The following is a 23,517-nucleotide window of genomic DNA, read 5'->3' as shown; positions in this document are numbered from 1 at the left end:
AAATGACACAGTAAATACATGGTTAAAATATTCAAATGAAACAAACTTTAGATGAAGTGTCTAAATAAAAGATCGTGCCAACTTTAAATGTCTCTATATGTATTCGGCCAAATATTTTTCAAATTAATTAACCAAACACGAACTTTTTAAAAAAATTAGCTTTTAGAAAAGCACTTTTCAAACGCTATTAATTCGGGTTAGGAAAACACCTTGACAAACAAGGAAAGAGTGAGAACATCTATTGGGTACCTATTTATTTCCTCATCCTCCAATTTCTCAACCAAAATCACAATAATTCCCAAATCCCTAAATTTGGCTGTCGGAAAACCCTAGTTCGCCGGTGTTGCAATGTCAAACAACGTGCCTTCAACGTCGTCGTCATCTACTTCGTCATCGTTGTCGTCGCAATACACTTACTCTAACGGCACATACTTTCCGACGCCGTTCATCTCCAACAACAACCCTACATAGGCGGTGTTCCTCCACCGCCCGTGCAGCAACATCCTGCTCCTTCCGTTTATCCTGCTCCGGCTCCTAATCCCGGTGTTTACTCTTTGCCTCAATTTCAACAAGTAAGCAATTTTACAGCTTGTTTGGATAGTTGTTAGCTATTGTATTGTATTGTGTTGTTAGTTTAAAAACCATATTTTTTTTGATTGTTACTTTAATTTTAATTTATCGTATCGCTTTTTATGTAACGACCAATTTGGTTTTGTGCGTCGCTAACTTGTATCTTTTTTTTCTTCTTCTTATTTTTATTATCTAATAATTCTGTTTTATCATTTACCCTACCTTTTTATGGTAGCTCTATCCCGTACCCTACTTTTCTTGTAGGTTTATCCTTCAAATTGCTGATGTGTGAGATTATGTAATGATGGGAAACGATACAATCTATCCAAATGTTGTATTAATCTAAACAATAAAATACGAGACAATACAACACAATACAATATGATATATTATGAAACAATATGTAACAACCATCCAAACAAAGTGTTAAATATCAGCAAATATATAGAAATTATAAACTTTTATATCTGAATATTGGTTTGTGTGTATTCTAAGTTCTAACAATGGGAGAAATTGCAATTGGTTTTCAATCCCTACATTTTGATTGTGTTAGAGTCCGGCTAACATCCATAGAAAGTTTACTTATATGTTCCATCTTGAAAAGTTTCTTGTATCTATTTATGCAAGTGATTTTTTCCCTTGCTTATTGTTCTGGTTGATTTTGATAAAATTTTTGAGAATTTGGCAGGTAGTTTTGTAAAATTCCTGTGAAATTCGTGTCCGTGCCAGCTTGCTTGTTGAGATTATATCTGCCTCTGTATGTGTGTGTATATGGGCATGATAAGAAAGCTTGTATTAGGAGGCGGCTATAAAAAAAAGGTTTCGTTTAGGAGGAGAACAGAAGACTATCTCTATTGAAGTATTTGCACCAGGCCTTTGTACAAATTATCAACTTTTATATCTGAATTTTGCTCTTTGTATTCTAACGACGGGAAAATTGCAATTGATTGTCAATCCTTACATGTTGCTTGAGTTAGCCCTTGTTTGGTCAAAGATCTTGAAGTTGATATTTGAAAATTTGAGTTTTGAAGTTTATTCTCAGTTTAGCCTCAGTTTCAACAAGTAAGCAATTTTAAGTATCAGCAAATATTGATGGCAAAAAAAGTTAAAAGAAAAAGATATATGGAATTTTTAAGCTTTTATATCTGAATTTTGCTTTGTGTGTATTCTAACAAAGGGAAAAGTTGCAATTGATTGTCAATCCTCACATATTGATTGCGTTAGCTCCCGTTTGGCCGTAGATTTTGAAGTTGAAACTTGACACCTGAAAATTTGAGTTTTTGAAGTTGTGATTTTCGGAACTTCGAAGTTGTGTTTGGGCATGCAATTTACTTGGAATTTTTTTGAGTTTTGTGGCTGGAAGTGAAATTTCTCCCAGAACAGTTTTTTGGAATTAGAAAATATTTAAGATAAATTTTCAAAATCTGATCCAAAATCTATGGCCAAACTCTACCTTAGAGTCAGGCTAACATCCATAGAAAGCTTACTTATGTGTAAAGTTAGCTTTTTTCTCATCTAAAAGAGTTGCTTATATGCAAGTAATTTTTTCCCTTGCTTGCTTTTCTGGTTGGTTCTGATAAAATTTTGAGAATTTGGCAGGTAGTGTTGTAAAATTTCTTGGGAAATTGTTCAGATAATATTTTTTTGTTAGGGCCAGCTTGCTTTCTTGAGATTATATCGGTTTCTATATGTGTGTATATATGTAGGCAACAAAATCAAAAGAGTAATCAATTTTAAATATCAGCAAATATTTTTTTTGATAAGGTGAAGATTTTTAAATATCAGCAAAAATTGATGGCAAAAAAAGGAAGAGGGAAGATATGTAAATTATAAACTTTTATATCTGAATCTTGCTTCGTGTGTATTCTAACAATGGCGAAATTGCAATTTGATTTTCAATCCCTGCTTTGATTGCGTTAGTCATGCTAATGTCCATAGAAAGTTTTAATTGATTAATAGCTTATATGTAACTATGTAAGTAATTTTCTTCGTTATTGCTCGCTTCTGTGGTTGATTTTGATGTTTTTTTGGGGACTTTCACATGTACTTTTGTAAGACTTTTCTGTGAAGTTGTTTCTTGCTTGCTTGTTGAGAGTATATCTGCATCTATTTGTGTGTATGTTCATGATAAAATATCATGATGTGCACCCAAGGGTGTGTCTAGTGGTCAATGAAGTGGGTTGGGTATACCCGTGAAACTAGTCGAGCTTTTGAACTTCGACACCACTTGTTAGAAAAAATCATGACACCAATTATAAGCTTGTTAGTTTCCTTTTATGAGGAGACCAGAAAATCTCCATAGAAGTATTTGCACAAGGCTTTTGTGCTATGCAGCTTTGTCATGTTTAGCAAGCGTGCTTTTTTAAAAAAAAAAAAACAATAACAACAAACCCAGTGAAATCCCACAAGTGGGGTTTGGGGAGGGTAGAGTGTACACAGACCTTACCCCTACCTTACGACGGTAGAGAGACATGTTCTGAAAAAAGAAGGTATGTTTTGTCATGTTTGTAATGTAGGTAATATTGTCGACAGGCTCAGCAGTTATTCCAAAGAGATGCGCAAACAATCACACCTGAAGCACTTGAAAATGTGAAAGCTGCACTTGCGAGCAGCGAAATTGAGCACATAGCTGAGGCCAAGAAGAAAGCTATACCTCGTAAGGCAGCAGGACATAGTTGGGAAGACGCTACTCTTGCAGAGTGGCCAGAGAGTAAGCCTAATTTCCTTTTTCTCTTTTTCTTTTTCTCTCTTCTTGACTGGCTTTGCCTCATGGTGTTAAATCTGTGCATCTATTCTTCTGGTGTTTTTTGTGGGGATTGCTCTAGTTTTCTCTCCTTATAGACTTTGATAGTTTTAGGCATCGACTGAAATGGGTACTAGTATTCTGTTTTCTGTTGAAGGGTTTGGGCGTAGCGACCGAATACTCGTACATATTGGAATTTTTGGAAGAATTCAAAGACTTCAGATCTATTAGCCTAGGGTAAAGTGTTTAAGATTATTGCAAAACTCAAAAAGAAAGGATAAAGTCAATCGTAGGCTTTCATTTTTGTTAATAAGAACACCTTTTTTTTTTTTAAAACGGTAATCTTATACTTCATAAAAAAATGGTATTGTAGGAATGCCTTTGTTAGAGGCAAACACTATGATCGTAGCTAATGATTGTCTTGATGCTAGAATAGAATGGGGAGTAAAGCGACCTCATTCTGTACACAGTGTTTTGCGTTATAAAAACAATTTAGAGAAGCAGTGTGATTGTTGATTTAGTTGCTTGTGCATTCATCTAGGGATAAATAACTTTAGCTGCTTATTGTTATTAGTTATTTTTATGAAAACTAGGACTATTGGAGAAGTATTACTATTAGGATTTAGGGCTATACTTTATAAACAAGAATAGCAGCTCTTCGTTGACGTGCTAGCAAAATGTGGGAGTATGAGTGGAAATTCAAATTGTTTGTGCTGTACAAGAAATCATTGTGGAACATATTTCTTGCTAATATTGATTTGAGTTGGGCAATGCCAGTTCCTACACTAGGTATGATATCTAGTTGGAACAGAAGTGGAGGGACTAAAGCTCAAAGAAAAAATTGGAGTATGATCCCAGGATGCATATGGTGGGACTATCTGGATGGAAGGAATTCAAGATGTTTTGATAACAAAACCAACCCTATCCAGAAGATAAAGCTTAATTGTATTCGACTTTTGCATTTATGGTGTATAGAAAAGTACATAGATGACACAGAGACACTCATACAATTTCTAGAGTCTCTTTAGTTGCTATAAAAGTACATAGATAGATTACTTTGCATTGTTGTTGTTTTGTTTTGATTTTAATACAGTTTGTTACCATCTCAAAAAAAAAGTTATGGGGTCTTGTCTTTCCAAATGCACTTCTTTTTCTGCTATTTCTGGAGGTGTGTAGAAAAAAGATTGTGTAGGAGATGAACATTGCAAAGTAATCTATCAGATTTTACATGTTTGAGTATTATTTTTTTCCGATAAGATGTTCTATTATGCTTTATTGGTCCACTTTCATGGATTATGGTGTCACAAGTGATTGTATTCACTGACGACCATTTTTCTCACCCAATTATCTTTTGCTGTTGGATGTCTGGTCACTTTCTTCTGTGATGGCTGTTTGCACCCGTTTCGCATGGTTATTCACTTATCTGTGCCTTGCTGTTAGAATTGTTGCAAATCCTTCCACAGTAGAATAGCTAAGTCACCGTTTGGGTGGTGTCACAGATGATTCTCGTCTATTTTGTGGTGATCTTGGGAATGAGGTGAATGATGATGTCCTATCAAAAGCCTTTTCAAGGTTTCCAACCTTTAATATGGCTAAGGTATGTTCTGTTAGATCATTTATATTTTCCAGTAATTTTACATTTTTATTATTTGAGTGGTATACATGAGCACTGGTATTGCTGGCCATGAAGGGATAGATTTTTGTCCCTATACTTTTAATTCTTCTCTTCCCTTTTATTGCATCATATTTTTACATCCTGATGAGTCATGAATCTTCAGAAAGCTTTTTGTTTTTCCAAATCCTCCTTGGAAGGGGATTTGGCTAGACCCCTACCTGTGGATTAAATCCAGCAAAAAAACATGGGAGAGGGGGACATTAAGCCTGACCTCTCCTTCCTATAAGAGGGATGACATGTCTGCCCCTTTACAAAAATGATAGTTAAGTTAGGAAAACTAAAAATCCTAAGCTGCACAAAAGGGACTATGAATGGTATGAGAGAAGGGAATTTCGAGTATCCTTCTTAACAAAAATAAGCTCAGTCATGTTAATCATCCAGAAGATAATTTAATGCTTCGCCAGATTCTGAATGATGCCTTGTTAAGGTCGTCCACCTTCATTATAGCTCTTTCTTGCCTTGGCACAGAAATTGCTGTAGTGGAGATTGATTTTTGCTTCTGTTTGTTTTTAGAAGGTAACATTTGTTGCCTTGGCACATGTATGGTTTGACCATACATGTCTCACAGTTGCTCCTTGCTGCTGGTTCAGGCTATATATGTCCTGTTTCAAAGGACATTGGCCTAGGGTATCGTCCCAGAAAAAAGTATTCATCCCATTGCCACCTTGAATCTAGATTTGTTTCTGAACTTTGGCCACAAGTTCCTGATTGATCTCCATAGACCGACACCATAAGGACTGGTCGAAGAGTTGGTTGTCCAATTACTTTCCTTTCCATACTTCACTCTAATGACATCTTTCCATGGTGAGTGTCACTTGAAGCAAATCCCCAGAGCCATTTCATCATTAGGCTGTGATTCTGAATTCTTAAGCTCCTAATGCCCAGCCCCCTTCCTTCTTGCTGGTTAGAAGGGAGTCCCATTTGACCAGGTGAAATATGTCTTTGTCACTGTTGAGTCCCATTTGACCAGGTGAATTTTGTCTTTGTCACTGTTGTCTTGCCAAAGAAAGTTCCTCCTCAATGCATCTATTCTTTTGACCACATTTACGGGGATAGGAAATAGAGACATCATGTAAGTGGGCAAGGCATCCAGTACACTATTGATTAAAACTAGTCTGCCCCCTAGGGAATGATATTGGATTTTCCAGTTAACTAGTTTCTTTCACACTTCTCCAGTACACCATTCCAAATTTCTTTTGAGTTACTCTTTTCCCCCAGAGGCATTCCAAGATACACAGAAGGAAGTTCTCCAGTTCTCCCTCCAATTCATCTATTCTATGTTACTCCCATATTTTCCAATTCATGCTTTGTTAGCTTCTCTATAACAGTGATTAATTACAAAGTTGCCCTGTCTAATCGGATGTCTTGTTCTTGCAATAGTGTCCTGAAGTTTCCAGGGGATGTTGGTTCCTTCATTCACCATTGTAACAATAAGCATTGAATCTGATTCCATCTGTACATTGAAGTGAAGGTTCTGAATGCACCACTCTATACCTGTCAGCATAGCCCTTGCTTCTGCATAGTTGTTGGATGGGTTTCCATAGAATCCATAGAATGTCATGATCATTTCTCCATTTGTATTTCTGATTGTTCCCCCTCCTCCAGCCAAACGAGGGTTCCCTTGAGCAACCATCAGTATTCAGCTTAAGCTCAAATAGTTCAGGTTTCTTCCATTTGATCTGCTTGATCATGTAGTTCTGATTTGCTTTCTCTACTTTGATGCATAAGTCCTTCCAATTTCCTGCAATAGACAAGTTAGGAAAGTTAGTGTTCAATATGATTATCATCTTGTAAGTTACCTGGTTTAAAATATCTGTATGGAGATTTTGATATCCTCATATTTATAAGAACATCTTGACTTCCATAGTTCCCAACATAGTATAGTTGGGAGGCATTGATAGACCACCTCTGAAGCTTAATCTTCATAAAGCTAGAAATCATTCTAAATGCATAGACATCTATTGATAGTGGTATACATGCATCTAGTTTTTAGAGAGACTTCTCACTTTTTACTGCTTTCAAATTGGAGTTCAATAACTTTTAATGATAAAAAAAGTAAATAGAACATAATAGTAGTATCATTATAGGGTCAAAAAATGTATTCTTCGGGGTTGTATGTTTGTGTGCGCGGTGATACCTTATCTCTCTTCCTTGGAAATAGTCAACTTGTAATTTATTTGTTGTTTAAAAGTGCAGTAATTATAATGTTGTTATAAAGAAGTATAGCTTAGTTATATTTCAAGATCCATCATGCTGTTGTTATTACTAATTCAGTCTTTCTGCCTTGACCAGGGAAAAAGAATAGAAAAAAAATTTAGTATTTTATATTCGCCTTGCTCTCTTCGAACTTTATTGTATAATTGTTTGTTATGGCTTACAAGGTTCAGTAACAAAGGGTTTGTGCAATGCATGTTCCCAGGTTGTGAGAGACAAGCGGACTGTACGACCAAGGGATATGGATTTGTGAGTTTTTCCAACCCATTAGACCTTGCTGCGGCACTTAAAGAAATGAATGGTAAGTTATCTGTTAATCAATATATGAATGTGTAGTCGCTTACTGTGCTCAAGGTACAACATAATGAGTAATCAGCTTTTACCATGAAAAAGCTGATATAAGTAACATAGCTCGGTACTGGAAACAACTTTTAGGACTGCTTTTGAATTCAGTTTTGGTAAAGAAAAAATCAGTAAGGAAAAGAACAATATCAACCAAACTCGTATGAGAGAATTTCGTAAGTCTGGTGTCTTGTGGAGCTAGCAAAGTGGGAATTACATGAATGTCAGAAGTGGCAGTAGTTTTAGTTGTTGAATTAGTGTAATATTATTTCCAGATGCCTAATGAGGTAGGGTAAGGTCTGCGTACACTCTACCCTTCCCAGACCCCACCTGGTGGGATTATACTGGGTATGTTGTTGTTGCCTAATGAGGTAGTAATCTATGTTGTTTTCAGGGAAGTATGTTGGAAACCGGCCGATTAAACTCCGCAAGAGCAAGTGGCAAGAGAGGACTGACACTGAAGCTCTGGAAAGTCAGAAGGTGAGGGATTTTGCATGGTGATTGGCCTACTTATATGATATTACATCTTATTAGTTGGCAGTAACCTACTTCTACTTATCAAGATATGACATTAACTGACTACATTTTTTGGATGTTGGATCTTGTGGCAGAACCGATCACATAAGAAGCCAAAGACAGCAAAGAAGGGTATATTTCACAAGTGAGCATCAATCATGATAATGGCTCAAGCAGCAAGATACTTGAGGTGTATTTTAAATGTGTATTAATCAACTTCTTCACCATCGCTGCTGTTTGCGAAAGTAGGGATGGACTACAATCCCAGGATACAGCTAGTAATATTTCAACCTCTGCAAGTTGTTATTCACAATGCTGTATCCATCAGTATAGGATATAGAGCATACTAGGTTAGTCTAGGTTTAATGACGAGGATTAAAGTCTTAATCTTGGTTGGTGGTCCCTTTGCTCCGTATACTTTTGATATTTGCTAAATTTGCCTTTAAAAGTTTTAGGCCAATTTGAGACAATTTTTGTCCGTATGATTGTAGGTTTTCCTCATTATGTGCGTTGGTTTGCGTTGAACGTAGCTAAACATTTTCAAATGACCTTCTCTCATTGTCTTCCATGTGCACCACTAGCATTTGTACCTAATTTGATCATTTTTAATCTTCTATGGTTAGACTTCTAACTAAAATTCATTTGATCATTTGTAATCTTCTATGGTTAGACTTCTAACTCAAATTCTTTCGAACATATCTTGTGGTTCCAAATTCACTTCTATTTAACGTTTGGGTCCGCTTAATGTGATGTACTTGTTATACGGAGTAAGTTGCAGTTTCCGTAAGTTACAGACGGAACGTAATACATAGTCTTTGAAATTATAATTTGGGGTTGAATTCCTGTAAATATATTTGATACTATGAACGGAAAACCTTAACAATTCATAATGAATAAATACTTAAAGCTTAAAAATTCATCCAGAGCTTATATGCGGAAACCAGATTTTCAAACTTTAAATTTCTAGTTTCAACAATGGATGCCCGCGGACTTTCTGCTTCCAGTTCACGTTCCCAGCAATAAATCAATGGATAACCACGTTTTTCAGCTTCAAAGTTCAAACAACATTCTTCACTTGATTCTTCAACAAATTCGAACTCCTCAAATCAAAGTGATGTCGTCCAATCCTACACCTCTAAATGAAGCGTAGCACTGTCAATAGCAATTATAACCCCAACAAGGTTGGGGTCGAATCCCACAAGGAGCAAGTGTGTGTTAGAATGTCCAAATGTGTGTAAACTCGGTGATTCTTAATGTAATCTTCAAACAAAGAGTGGTTGTTCAGTTACTTCTAAAATTACTATGAATACTAGTCTAGGAATTTTATCGAACACTTAGAATGCGAGTAAAGATTTAGTTGTAAAAAATAAGAGAAAGGCGCTAGGATTGTTTCCCCTTCGTGTAGGCTATGTTTTTGGGTATACAAATGTTCAATTCTAGCTAATTAAGCATGTGTTATGGTTTCAATTTATGTTCTACCAACTTAATGTCTTCCAACATTTAAGAGGTTATTACCCAAGTTGCTCTTCCAAGTCAACTAAAGCTCAATGATAAACAGTTGATTAGCCCAAGTAGAAATCACACTATAGCTAGATTTCATTAATCAAGTGATTAACTCACTTGTCGTTTTGTAGAGTGCATTAGAGAAAATAATGCATGCATTAGCTTTGTGTATTAGTAATACCTTGTTCGGTACATTTTTTCAACTTATGTATAACTAATACAAGCATTAGTTATACATCCTATTTGGTATTGTTCTATGTATAGCTAATGCATAACAAATCATGGTATTAGTAATACCAATGCTATTAATGCATGCATTAGCATGATTAAAGACAAAATTATCCTTAAAGTCTCTTAAAACTAAAGAATATAGAGGACATTTTTGTAAATAACTAATTTTAAAAAAAATTATGCAATGCATTTTAATTTTTAATACACCACACCATACAGTATATAAAAAATAATCTCTGGATAACTAATGCTTGCATTACTAACCCATGCATTACTAATCCCTGCATTACTCCTATTCAGCATTGTTCTTATATACCCTACCAAACGACCCCATAATTCTTTGCTAATTACTTTGTACCTAAGCTAAATTCCACTTTTCCAAGCTAGAACAAGTAAAATAGGCATGGATTTAGTGTTTGCAACCACAAAATCAAACAGTAAAGCATAGAGTAATTTAATCAAACTTTGAATTAATATTAACATCCCAAAAGCATAACCCCACTTAGGGTTCACAATTCTAGCTTAAGAAATTGGATACTCATACTAGAAATGAAAAACAAGAAATGAAGTAAGAACATAAGCATAATTAAAGACTAAAGTTGTAAGAAAATTCAAACAAGTGTTGTTGATCTCTCAATCCTTCCCCAAATAGCTCCAAGGCTGCTATAGAGTACAAGAGAATGAAAGATGCCCCTCCAAATGACCTAAACTTCTCTTTATAGTCTTCTAAAGTTCTTGAAAAAATTGCCCCCTACAGTGCTAAATCGCGGGGATACAAATCACGAGAATGTGAATTTGTTCTCGAATCTGTCATCGAAAGAAAAAGGTCGAATGAAATCGTCTCCGCGTTTTTACTCACTTCCAACCGAGAGGTTGTGAGTTCGAGTCTCCCCAAGAGCAAGGTGGGAAGTTCTTGGAGGGAAGGATGCCGGGGGTCTATTTGGAAACAGTCTCTCTACCCTAGGGTAGGGGTAAGGTCTGCGTACACACTACCCTCCCCAGACCCCACTAAATGGGATTATACTGGGTTGTTGTTGTTGTTGTTGTTGTTTTTACTCCGCTTCAGTCAAAATTTTGTTTCAGGTATTTTCTGTGGACTGAAATCGTGGGACCGAAAATAATTTGTGGACTTAAGCAGACTCTCAACTCTTTCAGGTGTTCAAAAGCGTGGAACTGAAAATATTTCATCGCCACGTTTTTTGTTCAGTCTTCTTGTTTAACCAAAAATCTGAGTCCTTGGTCAAAGCTAAAAGAGAAATTCGGGTTACTGATAATCAGGAGACAAAAAATAAAATACTTTTGAGAACAATGGTAGAAGGTAAATAGATAAGTATTTCAATGAATTCTCAATAGTACTCCGTGTCTTTACAAATGATGATACTTCTTCCTTTTATAGATCATTCTAGGTAAAGGAATAAAGCCTCAGCTTTAATGATATAATCATGAGCAATAAATGACATTAAATAGGCCGTTATACAATCATTCCTATTAAATACCAACTTTATAACGTATCAGACATTTAATAATGAATTTGGACTCCTTTCTGTCATCTGATCCTTGCTTTCAATGCCTTCTAATCCGTTGGCTGTAAATAATTTAAATTGGTACGAGACTCGTATCTATACGTCGTCTCGTGCTTATTTAAATTCTTCTTCCCGTGGCTGTTTTCACCGTGCCTCTTAGTCAATTGCTGTTCTTTGACCATTCAACTAATCCACGTGTCATGCCACATCATTTTTCATACAAATTCAGTTTTTTTCCAATACAGATAGTCCCCCCACTTTCCATTTTTTTTATCAATTAAATAATTGGGAAGTGGATCTTCATGTAAAAAGAACTTTTGCCACAATTAATGCTCATGACAGTACTAACGTCTCAGCAGTCTTTTCCATTTAATGTTCTGTCCATGTGTCATTTTATAATTGATTCCGCTATTCATACCCTTCTTCGAGACTTCTTCATTCTCACTATTTACGAAGTGATAGCTGCCTTTATTATAGGCTTTTCATCATTATACTTAAAAAGTTGACGGTTCCCATTTTACACATAACTTTGTCTTCCTTTGTCTTCTTCACTAATCTTCGACACATACCTTCTTCTTGACAATGTCTTCTTCAAACCCTAACCGTAAAAAAGTTCCAATTCTAGATCAGTTCCCCAACGCCCCTATTAGACACAGAAGAGGCGGAGGAAGTAGGCCTCGAACAGGGTTAGAATCTACGCGAGGCGGTTCCTCTGGTTCTTCTTCAAGGAGTTTTATCCCTTAGTTTTTTTTAAAGGATTTTTTGGTAAAAGTCCCCAGTTATCATAATGGGGCACTTGTATAAACTTTTATTGACTAAGTTTCTACTTAGTCTTTTTAATTATATCAAGAAGTTTTATTAGTACTTCAATGTGTTCTACTCTTGCCTTTTCTTTACTTATTTAGGACTTATAGAATAGTTTAGCATTTTTATCCTTTGAAAATGCTTTATGATTCTTCCCATGACTTATTGACATGAGGCTTATAAAAGAGGGCCCTTTTATTTTATCGACACTTAATGAAGAAGACGTCTCAACTTCATAATGGTGTTAAAATACGATGAAAGTAATAGGAAAACACACGTTTTGTATGAAACAACTTTGGCAAGTTTTCATTCATAAACTTTTAACAAGTGTTTGACTGTTACATGTATTACAATACATCTACAACTTTTCTCGTAACTGTTTTTCTTGTAACAGATTTGTAAATAACATAAACTAAACAAGGTTTTTTTTATAACCTGTTTCAGTACATAGTCATGACCCTATCTTTATATGTTAAGAAGGGTTTGAGAGGTGACTTTGTTTATGAGTTTGAGAGATGACTCTGTTGTTCTCATGAATGCTGAAGACTTCGTAACTTCTTCTCAACACTTGCTTCTTTGTGGCCGATTTTTATTCGATACTCGTATCTGTTTCTTTGCACCTATCTGTGTATAATATGTAGTCCCCCAAGTGTTTGAGCGGTGAAGTATGAAGCCTCGAGCACTTGTTTATTTCTTTTACTTTGGCCCTTTTCCTGAAACAGAAAGATATACGGGACTCGACGGTGTGATTATAGATGAAGACTGCCTAACTCGTGTGTATTTCCATCAGATTAATTGTAACCCTGGGCTAGGAATTTAAGCATACTCCATTTTGCCTTGCAGGTTGTGACTCATCATTTGGCACGAGTTAGGATATTTAGCCTAGCATCTAAAATCGTTAGTAAAATATTAATAAACCAAGAGAAGAATTTTTACATGATGATACCTGACCGTAGGTACTTTCTTAAAAGTAATATCTTTTTAAGTGGACAACATTCCAATGTGAGGGTAAAACTTTACCATCCATTGTTTCCAACTGGTATGCTCCTTTTCCCGCAATGCCACGAACTTTGTATGGTCCTTCCCATGTTGGACTTAGCTTTCCTGAGTTAACAGCTTTTGTAGATTGGAAAACCTTTTTAAGCACAAAGTCCCCAATTTTGAAAAATCTGAGGCGTGCTTTCCTGTTGTAATATCGTTCTATTACTTGCTTTTGTGCTGCCATCCTTATCAAAGCAGCTTCTCTTCTTCCTTCAAGTAAATCTAGGCTAACCCGCATCTCTTCATTATTGGATTCCTCCGTTGCCTGATCGTACCGTGTGCTTGGCTCACCTATTTCAACTGGTATTAAGGCTTCCGTACCATAAACCATCGAAAATGGTGTTTCTCCAGTGCCTGTTTTGGTCGTTGTACGATAAGCCCATAGTACTCCGGGTAACACCTCAGGCCAATTACCTTTTGAATCTTGTAACCTCCTTTTCAAGTTATTGATAATAACTTTGTTAGTTGATTCCGCTTGTCCATTCCCCACTGGATGATATGGCGTAGATGTTATTCTTTTGATCTGCCAACTTTGAAGAAATTCTGTAACTTGTGCTCCAATGAATTGTGGTCCATTGTCACATACGATCTCCTTTGGTACTCCAAAGCGGCATATTATATTTCGCCATATGAAGTCTTTAACTTCTTTTTCTCGTACCTGTTTAAATGCCCCTGCTTCTACCCATTTAGTGAAATAATCTGTAAGTACGAGTAGAAATTTTACCTGACCTTTTGCTTGTGGAAGTGGACCTACGATATCCATTCCCCATTTCATAAAGGGCCAAGGGGCTAAAACAGTATGTAGTAACTCAGCTGGTCTGTGCATATTATTGCCGTACCTTTGACATTTATCACATTTGGACACGAAACTGGTTGCCTCTTCTTCCATCTTAGGCCAATAATATCCTGTGCGAATTAACGTTCTTACCAGTGACCGTCCTCCTGCGTGATTCCCACAATGTCCTTCATGTACTTCTCTCATGACATATTCGGTTTGAGAAGGGCCGAGACACCTTGCTAGTGGTCCGCCGAACATTTTTCGATAAAGATTACCTTGATATAAACAATATCGTGCAGCTTTTTTGCGAAGCGCGTAAGCCTTTCCTTTGTCATTAGGCACGGTTTCGTGCTGTAAAAAGGCAACAATTTCATTTCTCCAATCCCATGTTAGATGATTAAAATTTACCTCGTTTTTGTTAGGTTCAAGAACGGAATGAAATAGATGTATGACTGAAGCATCTGTATTGTTTGCCACGTCTGCTGCGGATGCAAGGTTTGCTAAAGCATCTGCCTCTGCATTCTCATCTCTTGGGACTTGCACTACTTTCCAAGTTTGGAATTGCTTTACTAACTCCCGTACCTTTGCGAGGTATTCTTGCATTCGTGACTCTCTGGCTGTGTAAGTCCCCAGCATCTGATTAACCACGAGTTGAGAATCACTCTTGATTATAATCTGTGTTATGCCGAGTTCTCGTGCCAATTCTAAACCTGCAATTACAGCTTCATATTCTGCTTCATTGTTAGTTATAGAATGACATTTTATAGCCTGTCTAATGGTCTCACCCGCAGGTGGTACGAGGACTATTCCTAAGCCTGCCCCTTTTACATTAGATGAACCGTCAGTGTATAAAACCCAAGTCCCCGGGTTCGCACCATTAAAAACTAATAATTCTTTTTCTGCTTCTAAATGCATCCCCTGGCTAAAATCAGCCACGAAATCAGCTAGTACTTGAGACTTTATAGCGGTCCTGGGTTGATAAATAACTTCATATTCACTTAGTTCTATAGCCCATTTTGCTAATCTTCCTGAAAGTTCATGTTTATGCAAAATATTTCGAAGCGGAAAAGCAGTAACTACAACAATGGGATGACATTGAAAATAAGGTCTTAACTTTCTAGATGCCATGACCAAAGCTAATGCTAATTTTTCTAACTGTGGGTATCATGTCTCAGCTTCCAATAAGGACTTACTTACGTAATAAATAGGAGATTGTTTACCTTGGTCCTCGCAGACTAAAACAGCACTTACCGCGACTTCAGATACGGCCAGATAAATGAGAAGTTTTTCCCCTACCTTCGGTTTTGCCAACAACGGTGGTTTTGACAAATAAGTTTTCAAATTTCTAAGGGCTTGCTGACAATCTTCATTCCATTCAAAATGATCTTGCTTTTTAAGTGCAGAGAAAAACTTAAAACACCTTTCTGAGGATTTGGAAATAAATCTCCCCAAAGCTGCAATTCTTCCCGTTAATCGTTGTACTTCCTTTTTATTAGTAAGGATATCCGGGATTTCTTCTATTGCTTTGATCTGAGAAGGATTCACTTCAATACCACGGTTAGAAACAAGAAAACCCAAAAACTTACCTGATGCAACTCCAAATGCACATTTTTCTGGGTTGAGTTTCATATTAAATTTTCGCAAAATTTCAAAAGTAATAGATAGATGAGAAATATGATCATGAGATTGCTGGGTTTTGACGAGCATATCGTCTATATATACCTCCATTGTTTTCCCTAAATGTTCTTGGAACATTTTGGTGACCAACCTTTGATAGGTTGCCCCAGCATTTTTGAGACCAAAGGGCATTACTTTATAACAATAAGTCCCCCTGTCTGTGATGAAAGAAGTTTTTTCTTCATCACCAGGATCCATTTTGATTTGATTATATCCTGAGTATGCATCTAAAAAACTTAAAAGTTCATGACCTGCGGTCGCATCAATTAGTTGATCTATATGTGGTAAGGGAAAGGAATCTTTTGGACATGCTTTATTTAAATCAGTATAATCTACACAAACACGCCACTTACCATTTTTCTTGGGTACAACCACCGTATTAGCTAACCAAGTTGGATATTTTACCTCACGGATTGATCCGATTTTTAATAATTTTTGGACTTCATCCTGAATCACCTGGTTCTTGAAAGCACCTTGTTTCCGTTTCTTTTGCTTTATTGGTGTGAAAGAAGGGTCCTCGTTGAGTTTGTGAGTCATCACATTTGGTGGTATCCCTGTCATATCAGCGTGGGACCAAGCAAAGCAATCTAAGTTAGCTTTTAAAAATTCGATTATCATACCTCGCATGTTCGTGTCTAAATTAGCCCCGATATAAACCTTCCGTTCAGGCTGTTGATCAAATAACGTCACTGCATCAAGCTCTTCAATCGTCGTTTTGATGCTTTCATTCTCTTCAGGTTCTTGAATTGTGTCAGGCCTTGAGTCCAAATCTGTTTTCTCTTGTTCAGTTGAAGTTTGATCTTTTTTACTTTCAACTGTTTCCTGTAATTGCTATTTTGCTTTATTTACGGCGCTCGTACTTGTTACAACGTTGACATTTCTGGCCATCTGCTGATCCCCACGAATTTGACAAATTCCCCATGGTGATGGAAATTTGATAACCTGATGCAGGGTTGATGGGACAGCATCCATATCGTGTATCCATGGCCTTCCCATGATCATATTGTAGGCCATTTCCATATCAACTACCTGAAATTTAGTTTCTTTCACAACACCCATAGCAAAAGTTGTTAGTATTACCTCACCTTTTGTTACTACGCTTGAATTGTCGAAGCCTGACAAGGTGTGCGCCTTGGGTAACATTTTGTCTTCAGCTTGCATTTCCCGCAGTACCCTTAGTAATATAATATTTACAGAACTTCCTGGATCAATCAAAACTCGCTTTACATTAGTATCATATACAAGTAAAGATATTACCAGTGCATCATTATGTGGAGTTGTCACTCCTTCGTTATCTGCGTCATCGAACGAAATGCTTTCATTGTCAAGGACCTGCCGCACCCGTTTCCCGTGTGTAATCGTTACCTTAGAAACCTTGTTGGAAGCTGTGTAAGTTATGCCATGAATATCTTCTCCCCCGCTTATGACATTCACTGTCCTCTTGGGTGAAGGAGGTTGTGGTGGTTCTTGTCTGTTTTTCATATAAGCTTGTTTTCCTTTCTCACTAAATAACTCAGTGAGGTATCCTTGCTTCAATAAATGATCTACTTCACTTTGCAGGAATCTGCATTCTGAAGTTTTGTGCCCGTGATCGTTGTGAAATTCGCACCAATGATCCGGATTGTGTCTACTTGGATTTGACCGCATTTCTTTCGGCCACCGTACCTTATCTCCCATGCTTCTTAAAACAGCTACGAGCTCGGAGGTAGAGATGTTAAAATTATATCCACCAAATCGTGCCTTTAAATTCCTGTTATCATCACGTGATTCCTGTCTATTCCGATCATTCCTGAACTTTGAAGAAGAGCCAGAATCCCGGTTCCTTGACTTTTGATCGTATTGCTGGTTATCTTGCCTCGACCGTGGGTCCTTTCCTGCGGGTCCCATATATGGATCGTACCTATTTTTACCTGATCTTTTTTCGGAATCTGACCTTCGGGTACCGCCCCTTTCTTCATGATGGAGCTTAGGTATAGTATCTTCTTCGATTCGCAGCTTCGTGCTATACCTGTTGTAAACATCATTCCATGTAGTTGCAGGAAATTCTCTAAGACTTTCTTTGAGTCATCTCGTGGCTTCAGAACTTTTGTCATTTAAATTACTTGCAAAAGCTATAGCAGCCCAATTGTCTGGCACACGAGGTAGAGTCATTCTTTCACGTTGGAATCTATCAACGAAGTTTCTAAGCAACTCCGAATCCCCTTGTTTGATTTTGAAAATATCTTCCATCCTTTTCTCAACTTTTTGTGCTCCCGAATGTGCTTTAATAAAAGAATCTGCAAGCTCAGCAAAAGAATTAATAGAATTTTCAGATAAAAGAGAATACCAGGTTAATGCACCCTTGGTGAGTGTTTCTCCAAATTTCTTGACCAATACTGATTCAATTTCTTGTTTGGTCAAGTCGTTGCCTTTTACGCCTGTTGTAAATGCAGTCACGTGGTCACGTGGGTCTGTAGTACCATCATATTTCGGGATGTCAGGCATTTTGAATTTTTTCGGAATTGGAAGGGGAGCAGCACTAGGCTTCCATGGCTGTTGTGAGTATTTGTCCATGTCTACTCCTTTTATTACAGGTGGAACTCCAGGGATTTGTTCTATTCGCTCATTTTGTTCCTTCAGCTGTTTCTGCAAGGTTAGTACTAAATTTTGCAAATATGAATTATTTAAATTACCTGGTCCCCCTTCTTGTGGTTCACTGGGGGTTGCTCCGTTTCCAGAATTATCAAGACCAGAACGGGGGTTCTCCAATGTATTATTATTAGGAGTCGGTGTAGGTGGCGCAGCAGGCAATCGACTAACAAGTGCCTGAAGAGCTTTGCCGACTTGTACATCGATTAGCTTTTGCAAAGCTTCAATTGTAACTCCTTCAAAATGTTCAGATTGCTCTTGTTGATCATCACGGGATTCAGTAACAGGAGTGCCTTCACGAGATTGACGTGGTGAATTTAAAGGAGAGGAAACCACGATATCTTGATTTTGATGTATTTGATTCTCATGGTTTCCCAATGTGTTGTTACTGTTGTTGTCGGCGTTATTGTTTGACATGGTGGCGATAATAGATAAGATATAGCTTAAAAGGAAAGATTATCAGATTCCCGGTAACGGAACTAATTTGTTTAACCAAAAATCTGAGTCCTTGGTCAAAGCTAAAAGAGAAATTCGGGTTACTGATAATCAGGAGACAAAAAATAAAATACTTTTGAGAACAATGGTAGAAGGTAAATAGATAAGTATTTCAATGAATTCTCAATAGTATTCCGTGTCCTTACAAATGATGATACTTCTTCCTTTTATATATCATTCTAGGTAAAGGAATAAAGCCTCAGCTTTAATGATATAATCATGAGCAATAAATGACATTAAATAGGCCGTTATACAATCATTCCTATTAAATACCAACTTTATAACGTATCAGACATTTAATAATGAATTTGGACTCCTTTCTGTCATCTGATCCTTGCTTTCAATGCCTTCTAATCCGTTGGCTGTAAATAATTTAAATTGGTACGAGACTCGTATCTATACGTCGTCTCGTGCTTATTTAAATTCTTCTTCCCGTGGCTGTTTTCACCGTGCCTCTTAGTCAATTGTTGTTCTTTGACCATTCAACTAATCCACGTGTCATGCCACATCATTTTTAATACAAATTCAGTTTTTTTCCAATACACTTCTACGCTTCAATGACTAACCAAAATTCTTCATTTTTGAGCCTCAAAACCGGCTCCACGTTTATAATTCGTGGACAGATTCTTCTGCTTCCTTCAATCTTCTCATTCTTGAATCATTTACTCTAAAATCCATCTCTTTTCATCCTTTTTGTACAAAATCCTTCATCAACTATTCTATTTTATAATTAAGCAGTTACTACGTGTTTGAATATAATTAGCTCAATTTCCTTGAGCGGCTTCTTCCTAGTTCCTAAATTAACAAATTTACTCGTGTGTTGGTTTTGTTCGTCAGAAATCTGCACATTGTTTTTGCCTCCCTCTAACTAAAAGATGTTGTATGTTATCCTTGTTGATGATTTTGACTAGAAATATTGAATAGTATTTTTTTAATAATATTATACCATTATAATATAGAAATAATCCATCAAAATAGTGATATACAATGTTTAAATATTATGCTGTAATTCACGTGCTACAATATTTGTTTTTGTATTAGACATTTTCGTGTGGCTCTTTGCACTTCCTGGAACCTGTGCTTAGCAGTAATTGAGATTGGGAAGAAACCTTTTCATATTAGAATGACTTGAACATATTCATATGGTGAATATTGGCGTTTCAAGTTTCTCTCAATGAATTTTTAAGCTTAATGTATTGTGCTTCATGAAGTTTTAAAAAGGTTTTTTCGTTGACTGTATCAATATATTTAGGGAATTTAACCCCTAATTTCAATTTCAAAGACTCTTATTGGAGAGCATTCGGGAAACTACAACTTACTCCGTATTAAGAGTACGTCACATTAAGCTAAGTGGACCGAAACAACAAATCAGGAACTATAAAATATGTTCATAGAAAGAATCTTAATATAGAAGTCTAACCATAGAAGTTTAAAAATGATCAAATTAGACACAAAATGCAAGTAGTGCACATGGAAGAGAATGAGAGAAGGTCGTTTGAAAAGGTTTAGCTCCATTCAACGCAAACCAATGCACAAAATAAGGCAAGCCTACAATCTTTCCAAGTTTACTCAAATTTAGCAAACAACAAAACTATACAGAGCAAAGGGACCACCAACTAATGAAAGTATGTAACTTGAGATATCTTGTAGAATCCATGTTTCCAAAACAACAACTAGTTTCTTCCCATCCACCAATCCAAGCTCTGCTACTCACTCTTGCGAAGTATAATCGACCGGTTTCCAACATGCTTCCCTGAAAAGAGCAAGAATCACCACATCATTAGGCATCTGGGTATAACATTACACCGATTCAATAACTAAAACTACTTCCATTTCAGACATTCATGTACTCCCCCCACTTTGCGAACCCCACAAGAAACCAGGTTTATGAAATTCACGCATACAAGATTGGTTGATGTTCTTTTCTTACTGATTTTTTCTATACTTACTGACTTCAAAAGCAATCGTAAATGTTATTTTCAGTACAGAGTTCTGTTACTTGTTTCCTTCACTATTCCTTCTTTTTCGTGGAGAGGGGAGGGGGAGGGGACAGGGATTACACGTTCAAATACAAAACCAAGTGGCCTAATAGTGGGCACTCTTTATATCAACCCGAATCATTTGATATAAAGACATCAAAGTGGCATCAACCAGAGAGAATATCAAGGGAACTGTTAGATCCAACTGAAAGCTACCCCCCCCCCCCCAATTATTTATGAGTGATGGGTCTTCAAGGAGGTTAAAGCTGATCATGTAACTGTGACAGACCCACTACATCAGGTTCTGTCATTTTTTTTTTCTTTGAGAAGGATCAAGTTCTGTCATTTAATATGCTGCAGTACCTTAAGCACAATAAGAGACTCAACATTCATAATACTTGATTAACAGATAACTTACCATTCATTTCTTCAAGTGCTGCAGCCTGGTCTAAGGGGTTGGAAAAACTCACAAATCCATATCCCATGGTCTTACCGGTCCGCTTGTTTCTCACAACCCATCAACATGAATTGTAGAAGCCCTTTGTTACTGAAACTTGTAAGCTACAACATACAATTATACAATAAAGTTTGAAGAGAGCAAGGTGAATATAAAATACTTTTTTTCTATTCTTTCTTTTCAGGTCTAATAACATCAGCATGATGGATCTTGAAATATAACTAAGCTACACTTCTTTGTTTATCAGGTAACTAAGCTACACTTCTACATAACACATTATGCAATTTCGGGTAATAAACAAATTACCAGTAGACTATGTTCCAATGAAGAGGTAAGGTATCACCACCATTACAATCTTCTCAATTAGATGCTCAATGCTTTAGACATCCAAAAATTGGCAATATCTCACACCCTTTTCATTGGCTTATTTCATCAGTTTATGCAAATAAACAGTAACATACAGAACTAAGTCAACATGCATGTCTGCAGTGTACCCCCACCCCAAAAAACAAGAAAAGAACACACACACACGTGCGCGCAAGCATACAAACATACAACCTGAGGAATACAATTTTTGATCCTACGATGACACTACTAATATGTTCTCTTTAATTTTGATCATTCAGGAGAAGTCTCTCTCAAAACTAGATGCATGCGTACACTATAGATGTACCCAGACTATCAATAGATGTCTTTAGAAGGATTTTTAGCTTTCTGAAGATTCATGAATGTTCAGGATGTAGAAATATGATGTAAGAAAAGAATTAAACTTCAAGGGGACAAAAAATATCTCCCTTCATGACCAGAAATACCCATTCTCATATATGCCAATCAAAACATAAAATGTAAAACTATTGGAAAAGTAAAATGAGAACATACCTGAGCCATATTAAAGGTTGGAAACCTTGAAAAGGCTTTTGATAGGACATCATCATTCACCTCATTCCCAAGATTACCACATAATAGACGATAATTATCTGTGACACCACCCAAACAGTAACTTAGTTATTCCACTGGACTAGGATTTGCACCAATTCTAACAGCACAGGCACAAATAAGTGAATAACCACGGGAAACAGGTACAAAAAGCCATCACGGAAGGAAGTGACTAGAGAACCAACAGTGGATACAATCACTGTAAACCATAATTCATGAAAAGGGGGCAATAAAGCATAATACTTAAACATCTTAGCAGCCAAAAGGATATTACTCAAACATGTAAGATTTGATAGATTACTTAGCAGAGTTTGTCTCCTGCACATTTCTAAACAACTCTGGACAAAGCACTAAAAGAATTAAATGCATTTAGAAAGAGAAGGCATAAAACTTCCCATATCTTAACTAACATAAATTCCTATAGTAGATCTATTTTCTATTCAAGCATCTATTATGCAGACAAGAGAGATAGCTAACACGGGTTATAAATTATAGTACTATGAGATAGATAAAACGAGGTGGGGATAGGATAATTGCATTAAGGATAGTATGGGAAAAAGAGACAATCAATGTTATTAGTGCTTGTGCTCCACAAATTGAATAGACCTAGTTTTAACAAAATAAACTAATACTAGCAATAAGGGGCCAAAGCTATTTATCCCTAGATGAATACACAAGCAACGAGTTCAAAAATTACCACTGCTTGCCTAAAATGTATTTGTGACACAAAACAATCTGGGTGCAGAATGTCAAAATATTAGGCCTACTTTGCTCCCCACTCTAGCATCAAGACAATCATTATCGTGTCTGTCTCCCTCTAGTATAATTTATTAGGAAATTAAGGTTACCTGGTCGCCACTCTGCACGAGTAGGTTCTTTCCAGATTTGAAGCACACGACGTACAACTTTCTTCTCGGGCTCAGCTTTGCGCTCAATTTCGGTGCTCCTAAACGTTGAAGGCACGTCTACCATTGCGCCAATTAGGGTTTTTCGGTAGCTAAATTTGGGAATTTCCGGTAGCTAAATTGGGGATTTCCGGCAAAGGGTTGGGGAAACGATTTTCGGAATTGTATTGTGATTTGATTCCGGAGAGAGATCAAAGATATAAATAGTACCTTCCCTGTCCTTTTTAGATTCGATTTAGCAAACGAAAATATTTCTTTCTTTAATTAATGTTTGGTTGAAAAATAAATAAATAATTAATGCTTCATGTAATATCTATCTTTTTTTTTAGGTGCACACTTTAATATCTATGTTCATTATTAAGATTTCTCTTTGATGAGTTTATAATTTTATTCGTGGTGTGTGTTTACTAATCTCAAGGCTGACATATCTTTTTGATTTATCTATCGTGACAACTCTAGTCCCCCACCTTTTAGCGTTCTGGGACCTACCACCTTCTTTC

The 23,517-nt window shown here is 36.6% G+C and overlaps 1 protein-coding gene and 1 pseudogene across 1 annotated transcript; one reads left to right on the top strand and one right to left on the bottom strand.

Annotated features, from left to right (window-relative positions):
- Positions 1-234: 234 nt before the first annotated feature.
- On the top strand, positions 235-8,674 carry LOC104244942 (uncharacterized; annotated as a pseudogene).
- An 11,557-nt stretch (positions 8,675-20,231) lies between these two features.
- Positions 20,232-23,252, bottom strand: LOC104226868 (uncharacterized). Its single transcript, XM_070156165.1, has 4 exons — positions 22,961-23,252; positions 22,056-22,153; positions 21,138-21,280; positions 20,232-20,493 (listed from the first exon to the last, which is right to left on the bottom strand). Exons 1-3 carry the CDS (start codon positions 23,082-23,084, stop codon positions 21,209-21,211), a joined length of 294 nt encoding a protein of 97 aa, XP_070012266.1. The 5' UTR covers positions 23,085-23,252; the 3' UTR covers positions 20,232-20,493; positions 21,138-21,208.
- Between the last annotated feature and the right edge of the window lie 265 nt (positions 23,253-23,517).

This window comes from Nicotiana sylvestris, chromosome 9 (assembly GCF_000393655.2).
Source record: "Nicotiana sylvestris chromosome 9, ASM39365v2, whole genome shotgun sequence".
In the NCBI taxonomy this organism is placed as follows: Eukaryota; Viridiplantae; Streptophyta; class Magnoliopsida; order Solanales; family Solanaceae; genus Nicotiana; species Nicotiana sylvestris.
Note: the sequence above shows the minus strand (reverse complement) of the source record. Positions and strands in the feature narration are given on the sequence as shown.